At 46.4% G+C, this 11,736-nt stretch overlaps 1 protein-coding gene across 2 annotated transcripts in view; it reads left to right on the top strand.

The window, feature by feature from the left end:
• The first annotated feature begins 374 nt into the window (after positions 1-374).
• The window catches only part of kirrel3l (kirre like nephrin family adhesion molecule 3, like), a 34,399-nt gene continuing 23,037 nt past the window's right edge, over positions 375-11,736 (top strand). For both annotated transcript variants that reach the window (XM_080039060.1, XM_080039059.1), the window contains exon 1: positions 375-890. In XM_080039060.1, coding sequence (XP_079895186.1) covers positions 809-890 — 82 coding nt within the window. In that variant the 5' untranslated portion in view covers positions 375-808. The remainder of the gene's footprint in view (positions 891-11,736) is intronic.

Here is an 11,736-nt window from a genome sequence, read left to right as displayed (position 1 = left end):
TTACAACAATATATTTTTATGACAAAACACGGACCATAATACATTATCATCATTTCCAAGTCTCCTACAACACCCAAAAATGTTAAGGTAGTCACTCAACTCAGAGCGAAGTGAATACCCTCCCAGTGACCCGCTCAACCAATAAACGGGCCCCTGGGGGCGGGGGCCGTTGGGGCCCCCTCCTGGCAATCATCTGAAACAGGGGGGTCTCCTACGACTCAGCCTCTGCCAAATGTGGTGTGTACCCCCTCTCCCCACCAGATGACTGTCAGAGCGCATATCCTATCGGCAAGAGGGAGTGTGAAGTAAACAGAAGAGACGAGCAGTTGAAGAGACCTGTGTGCGAGAGACGGAGCGAGCGTGTTACAGTGGGAACAGAGCGAGAGCAGAGGGGGCGACAGCCAGGCAACTTCCCCGGGGTTTATCACTACGCACTGTCTAAGAGGAGAGATCGCCTTTAAACGCAGCATGCTCACGCAGGTTCAAAAGTGGACTGTAGAAGAACCTATACTGTTTGAAACACCCGAGTCACTAATGGACTGTCAGTGAGAGGTTTCGCCTAGAAGCTGCGCCAGCGTGCCAGGGAACGGACACTGGAGAAGGGGCAGATGCAGTGGGGAAAGTTACCATCTGCGGAGATGCTTTGTTAACTGAGAGTTTACAGACTGTTCGGGACCATACCAGTGTAATTTCTTTAAACTGGATGCTACTATAGACGAATCCCAGCAGTGCGCGTTTCCTTCCGGTGATATTCTGGTACCGCGGTGGACCACAACCAACCCAGTCTCATATTAGACGGAGCCAGTGAATGTCTTCAACGCCACACAATCAGCGGCCAGAGCTACTAGAAATGACGGCGTTATACTTCATCTTTTGCCTTATGGCCACAGGTAAGACCTGTCTTTGTGCTGCTTTATGTGATTAAGAATGCGGGTCTTTCTCTATCAATGGAGAGGATGGACCGCGCTCCACTCAGGAGCGCTGCGTCAAGCCATCCAGTGCGCTGTTGTGGAGGGGCAACTAATATGCTGCAGTGCTACAGTTCCACTGCTGTTAATTACCAGTAGCCTAAATGTTTAATTAGTTCAGACATTATTATTACACCAGGAGCTTTCACTGGCTTCAAGTCGACCCGGAGCAAGAATGTTGGCACTGCGTAATTTAGCCGTGATGTTTTCTGTTCTGGTTCAGATTTCAGGTGAGTGATAAAGAGTCCATCTCTCTGTTTCAGTGAATGGACATACGGTTACTAATGCAAGTTGCGCGAACGGAAAGTTTAATTTAGACTATAGTTATTTTATATTTTTTTTTACGCGGCGGATTAGTTGTTCCGGACTGCAACGTGCGTGCGTATACCGCCCTGTGTCCATTCACAAGGGATTCTCTATGTGTGAAATGCGTGGGCATTTAAGCATGTGTGTGTAACTGAAGCGCTGAAAAATGAGACAGCGCCGTACATAGCTCTGCATCCCCATTCCCCCGAAGTTAGTCAGTAGCCTAGAATGTTTTCTATCCAACAAAAAAAACGCGATGGTTTAGTCTGATGAAACGATATGCGTTTGGTATTGGGTCTGAAGTTTTTTCTCTTCGAGTCCAACATAATAGTGGTCGACATGCGTAAGCAGATAAAGGTACGCATAGTCTGTATCGGAGGGAATACAGACTTACGGCTTCTGAATTTGTGGTGGATCAACGCAGATACAGAGACAGATAGAGTGAGTGAGAGGGGCAGAGAGATGGAGAGTGAGTAAGAAAGGGATAGAGGCAGAGAGAGTGTGTGTGGGACTCAAAGAGAAAGGGCAGCATTTTATTTTTCTAGAGACAGGCTTAGACATAACACACCTGTCTGCCCCCCCCCCCCCCCCCCCTCCTTACACACACACACCACCCCCTGCTGCTGCCTTTTGTTTGTAGAATTGATTGAAATACAGTAGTTTGTTTATATAAACACCCTTGCTTTTACTCAATACCCATCAATCTTTCTTTTGAAAATTAAAAAAAAAATGAATTACTTTTTGAGAAACCTTTGATTTGTGTGTCATTTGAATGCATATCTGTCTTATAAAGGCAGGTTTTCCAGCTTCATAGGCTACAGTGTCTAGGTTATTATTAAAGTGATCCTGTAATAGAATTAGCATATGAGAGGGATAACTGAACATCAATGTTTTTTTGTTCAGTATAGATATCATCATCATTAACAGGCAGGCTCCCTTAGCAGCTGGTCTAATGATTAAGCACTGTAAATGCCTTGGAAAAAATAAGTCTTTCAGCAATTAACACTAAGCAACTGTTGACTTATCAGCATTTCTCAGAGTTGCTTACTGGTGCGTGGTATTAACAATTTGAGAGAAAATAATGACATTAAGTGGAAGAGAATACATAAGAGCACTACACTGACACAGATCTTGTCTGTATGGGACAAAAAGATGGAATAATCATCCCTTTAAGCTTTTTTTTCTTCTCTCTGACTTGTCTAGAAACAGTGTTTACAGCTGTCAGGCTGAATCCCATGCCGTTTCATACCAGCTTTCAAGACCACAAATGGCAAAGCTTGCTTAATAGCCCATTTGTTGTGAGTAAATCTTTACCTTGAGCTCCGGTTCCGCATGGTTTTGTCATTATTCAAAGCTTGGGGGGAGGGATATGACACCAGTAGACCTCTGCTCCCTGACAGATCAGCAACAGCTGGATAAGACAAGGCGGTAGCCAGACAGTGGCATATTTCCCTCAATCCCCAACATACACACACACACACACACACACACACACTGTCTCCCCCTCTCTCTCTCTCTCTCTCCCACACACACACAAATAATGAAAAATGGTAACAGCTGCCCTAATTAGAACCTAAGAGACCCTAGACCTCATTTATGGTGTCGGTCTTACACGGGAATTAGAATGTGGCCACATCGCATGCAGGCTACACTTTGAAATGTGGTGTATGGCATATAGCATACATTTGTATGTACTATGTAGTCTTGTACGGCACAGATAATTTACTTTTCTCGGGAAGGTCCCCTGGGCTCCCGGAGGAATTGGATTCCACACTGCATCAGTATTCTGAGTGATCTTCAGTGAGCTCTTCTTTGGAACCTTTTGCTTTGGGTCGGCTGCGTCTCATCGGGGCCAAGTTCAAAGGCTGTGAGCTGAGATTACAAGTTTTCACTACCTTCCTCTTAAGTCGGGGGGGTTGCATGTCACGTCTTACTATAGTAGTGGAAACGCCGTGGAAATGTTTCACCTTTCTCCTTCTCACAACTCTTTTTTTCCTGCTTGCCTTAGAATGTGTGACTATGGGGGGGTGGGGGGGAGATACGTATACCTGCTTAATGGGCCGGAAGCAGGTGGCAGACTTTTACCAAAAGGTTGAAAGCTTGTTGTTATACTACACACATAATACTTTCTATCCAAGCACACACAGACACGAAAAGAGAACTGATGGAGAGAGCCCTGACCAAGCTCTCTCCACACCCCCCTCCTCCCATTACCAGGGAGTTATCTTTCCCTCACGCTGTGCCCGTTATGTTGGTGGACGCAGTGGCAGCAGCATTGGCCCCAGAGGTTGGTTTTAGGGGAACTGTGCATATTGTTCTGCTGCTCTCTTTGAATTCTTCTTGTGGAGGGAGATTCCGGATTGGGAAGAGAGGGAAACAGAGAGAGTTGATTCTGAGGAAGGGGGGATGGATGGAGAGTTGGAGGGAGAGTGGAGTCTTGTTGCAGCAGGGATAAAACTCTGATGTGTCACCATTGTCTGTGATGATTGAGCTGACAAGCGGAGCAGGGAAACACCGCCGAGTCTCGTTAACCTTTCCTCCGTCCCTGTTACTCTTGTCTCTCTCTCTCTCTCTCTCTCTCTCTCCCTCTCTCTCTCTGTCTGTCGCACACAAACTCAAACATAAGAAACTAACACAAACAAACGTATGCTCTCGAATCTCGTTCTTTTTAGTTCTGTGTTTGCTACCTCCACTATCAATTTCATCGCTTGTCTGCCTCTGTGATACAAAAAGATTGAGGATTAAGTAGGTAAGTGGGAGGACGCTTGGTGGCAAGGGCCCAAGTGTTAGATACGAGGTTCGCAATAGTGCAGACGCAGCAGAATCCGTACCACAGCCAAGTCTTGAACAGAAGTGTCTTGCATTATTTAGGAGACATATTCATGGGAAAGATATAGATGAATTTTGGCCCGCTTTGATTTCCTGTCTATGTGAGCTCAGTGTAATGGCTCTGCTGCGGGGGCCTTATACGGCGCGCTGTGTCAGGATTAACTAAATTGACTTGTGGCCAGAAAATTGTAAAGATCTTTAAATTTGTTGTAGCTATAGTTACATCTTAATCTATATCAAACAAATGTGTTTCACTCCTCCTGGGGCATTTTAACTGAACAACTAAAAAGTTATAGTTTGAATGGTGTTGAATGTTTCTCGTAGAACGCCTCTAGAGTTTTACATTCACAAATCATTTTGTCCATGCAGAGTATGGACTCACTAACCGTAATGAATCATCAAGATCCTACACACTGCCCGTGCTGTTTTTTTTCTCCCATCCTGAAGACGTGTCCAGTGCACGTTCCATTGTCTCTCTGTCCTTCTCCATAAACAGATATCTCCTCATATCCCTTCCCTTCCTACACACGCACATGTACGGAAGGGGAAGCTGGAAGAAGAAGAAAGGACACAATGGGGGCTTCATAATGTTGCCTGTCTCTAATCAGTGTTGCCACGCGGGTAAACATAGATACAGATCTTGGCAGTGTGTTCTGAGGCTTTGTTATCAGCTCTTCGAAAACTCCGAGTGGATGTGCACGTTGTGGTATGGCTCCACACAGGAAGCCTGTGGTCAGGTAGCAAACAGTGGATGGCACTTGGCCTCTTCCAGTCTTATTTTTACCCAAGTCCGCCCATCCTCTTTTTTGTCTTTGCTTTTTTCCTTTTGTCTGACCATGCACATCCTCACCTTGTCTTCCTCTGAGGGCAGTTTGAGGATCCAGGGAGGAAATGACAGGGAATAAGACAATGTGTGTGTGTGTGTGTGCGTGTGTGTGTGTGTGTGTGCGTGTGTGTGTGTGTGTGTGTGTGTGTGCGTGTGCGTGTGCACGTGGGAGAGGGGGGGAGACATTTGTCAGCTTCCTGCCATTGCCTGGGGTCTAGCTCCTTCCCCAGTTACGGCCCTTGAGGCAGCATCATCAGCATACAGACTGGTGGGGACGGTGCAAACTTGTTTACTCTTTAATTCCTCTGTACAAACACAGTAATGAAAAGAATGGGGAGAGGGGAGAACAGCAGGATTCTGTGCATGTCATTAAAACAGCCCCCCAAGGGAAATAGTCACGGATGTACAATAGCAGCAAGTTTTTTAAAAAAAATACTTGGATTGCATTTATCTCCCCCCCTAAAATGCGTGTCACTTCCTTCCAGATAGATGAATCACCATTTCAAAAAGGACCCTAAGCCAAGAAACCAACATACAACAGGGATAGTAATCGCAGACATACTAGAACACACATTCATTTTTATTTTCCAATCAATTCCTGCCCTGCAAGACAAGAATTTCATATCGCCTGCCGAGACACAGAAAACCAATAGCAAATTGAAATGCATCTTCTGCGGTGCAGCAATATCTGTGTCTGTGTTATCTTCACCCGCCGCACTCCTTAACCCTATATTAAAGATAGTTGTCTTGGAGAATTGGAGATTCTGGCACCTGCGAAGTGGCTAAGGAAATATAAAAGCTCAGATAGGGAAAACCAAACCAAAATGGTATTTAACACTAGATTTATTTCACTTCTCTTTTACTCTCCATATACGACATTTGATTGTCAATAGCAGTGTCTGAACAGTGGCGCATAATCCAGAAATGACTCACAAAGAGCCCATGGAAGGAACACCCTTAACATACATACACATACACTTGGGGGTCAAGGGCATGGGCAGAGGATGACAAGATGAAATTAGTGTTTGTCATCTGTGTGGATGTGTGCCCTTTCCAGAGTGATTAGTCAAAAGTCCAACTGTCTAATTAATGATGCTCCAGCTCTCAGGATATGTCATCTCCTTAAGCAAGGGTTAGAAACACATTCAAGGAATTAAGAGATTGCCATGCCTGATGCCTACTGTATCAGTTATGGAAGCAGTGCATACCCCTTATGGGACTAAGTACTACTTGTTTCTTGAAGGTTCAGCCCCCACCCACTTCCTTTTTCTTTTCATCTCTCCTTCCTGTCGGTTCACACTGCCTGGAACTACAGGGCTAATATTGTTAGTGACTCAACCATTAACTAAAATAGTGGGTTGGATGTGTTCTTCAATCTCTTCTTCCATCTGCACAATAAAAAAAGAGTGCTCTGTGTAGTTGTAGGAGGCTGGGTTGAAGGGTTGGACTAAGTGTAGCGATGTCTTTTATTTCCATTTTTCCATTTCGGACACAGGGTTGAGAACATTTGCCATGGGAGGTCTGCGAAAGGAGGCAGCCAATTTAGCATGGAGTGAAGGGTGTCAGTCAAAGCGTTATCGATTGAGCTTTTAGCTGTGGCTCCCTCCATGGCAAAACATGTTAATGTTATTGAGCCGTGTGGGGACATGGGGAACGGTGAAGCGCGTGGGCGGGTTGAGGTGGGTGGCGGTTGATCCAGTAGGTTGAGATGTCTCTCCCTCTCTCTCTCTCCCTCCATCCTCTCTCTCTCTCTCGCTCTCTCGCCTGCCGGCCTGTTTGGCCAAAGAAAGCCCATGCAAGACAGACAGCAATGAGCTCAGTGTGAGAATAGGGGGAGGGAGGGAGTGAAAAAGAAAAGAGAAGAGAAGAAAGGCAGGAGGGGTCACAGGGATTTACTGCCAGGAGCCTAGCATTTCAGGTAATGGATATGCTTGTTTTTGTTGTAAACCAAAACCTGCTGTTTTTTCTTCCAGTATGGGCAGAGGTGAAAAACAACAAAGGTGTAACGGACTGCAAGTCTGAGGGGGATTAATAAGAAAGCTGATATTTCAACACCCCGGGCTACACGTTCGATCTCAGGTGTACACTTGGACATGCAGAACGGGAGGCTGTGTGCGTGCATGAGGTTGTGTGTGTGTGTCAGAGTGCGAACATGGATATGTAGAAAGGGGGTGCACTTGGGTGAGGTAAAGGAAGGCTTATAGTGTGTGTGTGTGGGGGGGGGGGGGGGGGCTTTTCGGCTTCTGCCACATTCCTGTGAACCTGCAGCAATAAGGGCAAGAAACACATGGCTAAGTGCTTATCAAGCTGGCTGAGGTGAACCTAACACCTCTCCAGGAGGAAGCAGCCCAACCATTGTTCCAGCACATTGCACCCGTCTCACCGAGGCATCCTGCTGCTGCTGTGTGGATCCCAAGGGGGCCGAAGAGAGAGAGAGAGAACGAGGCAGAGGAGGAGAAGAGGGACTGATTGTTCCCCCGCTCAGACTATCCACAGATGGGGCTATACGGCACAGGATGCTTGGCTGTTTGCTTTAGAAAGTCCCAGGCGTTTGCTTTTTGCAGTCGTGGTGTATAGAATGCTCTGGGGGATAGAGGAGGAGAGAGAGTGTGCCAGTGGAGACAACAGCAGGAGGAAAGGGAAAGAGGGAGTGGAGCGGAGAGAAAGAAGGGAGAAAAGTATAGAAAAAGAGGGGACCTTGCCTAATATGAAGTCAGTGTGAATATAGTGTCAGTGCCAAGAAGGGAAGACAGATGATACAGCAATACAATGATAGGGTAGTTGGGGCAGAGAGAGAGAGAGAGAGAGAGAGAGAGAGAGAGAGAGAGAGAGAGAGAGTGCTCAAGTCCTCTCCCCTGTTTCCAAACAGAGACGTATAGAGCTGGAGATAATGGAGAAGGGAGGGAGAGTAAAGAGAGTAAGCGGGGAAAGGGAAAAGGGAAAGGGATGAGTCGCAGGGAAAGCCAGGCTGCATCCATCATGTGGTTTGGTGCAGAAGCCATTTGTACCTATTGTTCTCCATAATTTGTTTTTCTTAGAGCCTGCAACGGGAAGGGTGAGGGGGGGGGGCAAAGCTATAGCAAGCCATTTATTTTTGCACTAATTACATAAGTGAGACAGCATAATTAGACGTATAGCTAAATAGACAATAGGCTGCGGGGAGAGAGGCACATAAGGGAGATAGACAGGGAGGGTGTACGTGAATTCAAATAGATGAGAGGCATGGATGGGCCCTCTCTCTGTTTCACATTCACTTTAGTGCAAGGGAACATTTCTAAAAAGGAGTAAGAGGGGATGGAGTGGGATAAAGGGAGAGGAAAAGGATATGGGGGCGATGGAAACGGATAAAAGATAAGAAGGGAAGGAGCGAAAAGCTCTCTTCACAGGCTGCACTTTGAAAGTGTGGCCCCCGATGCTGCCGGAATAGTCACCTCATTTAATACACCTGCCCAGTGTGAGGGAGAAAGAGAGAGATATAAGTACAAGGGGATGTCGTCAAGAAAAGAGGCAAGGGGGCAAAATGTGTACAGAGGAAAAGAGGAGATCAGATCTCATTTCGGCATCTACAGATCAAAGGCAGAGAGTGGCTACAGAAAGCTGTGGCTTGTTTGGGGAGGGTCTCTGTCTGTCTGTCTGTGGGGTTATGTTTTGACCTGGCCTGATGTTTTTTTTCCCCGGCGCCATTTCACTTCAACACAGTCAGCCACATGCCTAACCCTCGGAAGGCATCACATAGGCTACAGGGCCTGGGGGGCGGTCTTTTTTTCTGGAAAGATCTGGTGACGTTTTCTGAAGTAGTAAAAAAGCTGGGAGTTCGGTCTGTGGTGTATAAGACGAGAATGACAAGTTGAAAGTTTGCTAAAACCACAACCTTAAAGAGGACCTATGATGCTTTTTGACTTGTATGACCTATAAACGTTGTTATGATGATTCATAGTCATGCTTAACCATACTAAATTATCAAATAATGACTTACATGCATTTCGACGTATTCCCTGCTGACCGTCTGGGGTGTCTGTGCAGAGCACTAAACACTATTCTAGCCAGTCGAGAAGTCACGTCTTCAAAGCGGTCTACCCTTTCATAATTTGTGACGTCGCATAAAAATTTGTGACGTGACCACGCGGATGTTTCCATGTATGGTAATGCTGTCACTTCCCTGTTCGCGTCTGCCTCGCGCCCTTATAGGTCCATGCTCGCGCTTCCCGTCACTGAAAGTGTTCCGGAAGGAAGGTAACCAATCACAACGGAGTGGGGTTTGCAGGAGGGGGGGGAGGGTAGCGGAGATGGCCGATGCACAGGCGGAGGGAGCGGAGATTGCCGAAGCACACACACTCAAGTGTTGACAGGACGTGCTGGATCGCCAAAATAAGAGAAAGAGCTTCCCGAAAATCTACATAGTTTTTTGTGATGTGATTCGTGTCAGGTTGCTCTATAGCAGTGTAAAACAAGAAATTAAGACCAGAAAAGTAGTATAATAGGTCCTCTTTAAGAAAAGAAGAGATTTTGGGATGTTTTTCAACTAACTGAAAAGAACCATGCACTCAGCTCTAGTGGATGTTGTGTGTTGTGTTGTGATGTGTGATGTTCGGCGTGTGTGTGCTAATGCAGTTGTGTGCATCTACTCAGGTTTGGTGTGTGTGTGTGTGTGTGTGTGTGTGTGTGTGTGTGTGTAGGCGGTGCGTGGGTGTGTTGAGCATGTCACCGGTCTTTCAGGGCAATGATAAAGTGGAAGATAAATAGGCACTTAATGAAGCCACTCAATCAGGAGCAAGTTAAAACAGCTGACCAAAGATTGAGGGGCAGTCGGCAGCCCGATTGGAGGCTCATTGAAGCCCGGTTGACAGAAGCTCTTGAGCCGTCACACTTCAGATTAACCATTCACTGCACCATAGAGCTCGTCCTAACTATCCTTCTTTTCTCTCTAAACAGTCCTCTGACACCACTATATAGTGGCCCAAGTCAACTCCCTGATTGTGCCAGGGAGTTCTTTAAAAGCCAATTTAAACTCAGTCCTTTGTTTAACTCCCCAGGAACTCAAAGCTGGGGCCATATTGTGTGTGTGTGTGTGTGTGTGTGTGTGTGTGTGTGTGTGTGTGGAGGTGGGTGGGTGGGTGTGTGTGTGTGTGTGTGTGTGTGTGTGTGTGTGTGTGTGTGTGTGTGTGTGTGTGAGTGTGTGTGTGTGTGTGTGTGTGCGCGCGCACGTTCTCTTTTGTGGGCTGAGGTTGAGGTTTTGTGCGAGCAGCCCTTTGAGCATGTGATGTTTGGTTAAAAAAGAACTCGGTGTATCTCAGAACTGGCACAGACTAGTTTGTTGGGTGAAAGCGAGGGTGCATGAGAGAAATCAATGGCTCGATTCAACCTATTTCAGCCATGACTGTTGCTGTAATGGTGTGGAAATGGACAGTGGTCATGTGGATCCCTTTTATACCTCCAGGCTTGGATCTCAACTGAAGCTCCGATTCATTTCCTCCCCAGCTTTGATTTAAAAAAGAAGAAAAAAAAGAAAAAATGCTCCGAGGATTTCAAAGACTCTCACATGATGGTGACGAGGGGAGAGATGCTTCCGTTCTTCTGAAACGGATTAGACCCCTTTGCTGCCAAGTTTGCCCAAGGACAAACATAACACTGGCCTGTAATTTTCCTCAACAAATAATGAGTCCTCTGGTCCTATCTGTCTTCTGGGCTTTGCCTCTTTGATCCCTGGTAATGTGTTAACGAGCAAACGGGTTCACGGAATGCCCATAAGATTGGTATGTGTATTTGCACGTACCAATGTCCACTATACACAGGTGTGAGAGTGTGTGCTTGTGTGTTTTTTCACACTTATTAATGAATTGCTTTTGACGCCCGCTGAGCTGACGATGGCCTGTCTCTACAGCAGGGCATTGCTTTTTTTTCTTCCCTTCTGTGTTGCCCTAAATCCACAGTGGCCCGTGCGCCCTCTCTCTCTCACACACACACACACACACACACTAACACATTAATGAGAGCGGTCTAATTAGTCCTTGTAGTTACATGCGTGGGACCAAGGAGACCACCAAAGCACCATTGAGAGTTGGTTGGACGTGAGGGGACCACTCAACCACACAGAGGACCCACACTGCAGCAGTGAGAAAGTTCACACATATGGGAGACCTGCTGGAACTCACACTCAAATTAGCATCCCGGTTAATTGGTATAGCAGTAAAAAAAACGCACTGGTCGTTATTTCACATATGTGACCACAGAGGTTCAGCTCTTCACCCACTCCTTCCAGTAGTGTACCTCTATGGGGTTGATGCAACAAAAAGTATTCATCCCCTCTCCCTCACGCCAGATAATGCGATCTGTTCAATATCAAATAATCTCTCCCAATTTTGCAGCCTGTTTTAACTTTATCGCTGAAACAGCTACCTCTAGGGGGATGAGCCCCGTTCCACCTTGTTAAAAAAGGGGGGGGAGGGGTTGAAGACAGGAGGAGATGTGGCCCAGGAAAGAGGGATGGCAAATATCTCTCGGAGGAGCGCTTCAAAAAGCCTCTGTTTGCTATTCTCATGGGCCTTATGTGAAAACAGCGAGCGAGTAGATTGAAAGAGAGGAGAGTAGTGGTGATATGGAGACACATAGAGGAAGATAAAGGAAGACAGGACACAATCTAAAGGAAAGGAGGGGAGTGTCAGTGATGCGGCTATGTGGTGGTACTTAAATTCTAGGGGCTCTAACTTGGGTCCCACAGCACTTAACATGCCCCTAGCCATCTCTCCTGGCAGTTAATTAGAATCCAATAAGGTTGCCGCCTGTTGGTCATTGTTCCTCCAGTTTGTT

This window comes from Ammodytes marinus (assembly GCF_949987685.1).
Source record: "Ammodytes marinus genome assembly, chromosome: 13".
Classification (NCBI taxonomy): Eukaryota; Metazoa; Chordata; class Actinopteri; order Uranoscopiformes; family Ammodytidae; genus Ammodytes; species Ammodytes marinus.
The sequence above is the reverse complement of the archived record's forward strand: the minus strand, read 5'-3'. Positions and strand labels throughout refer to the sequence as shown.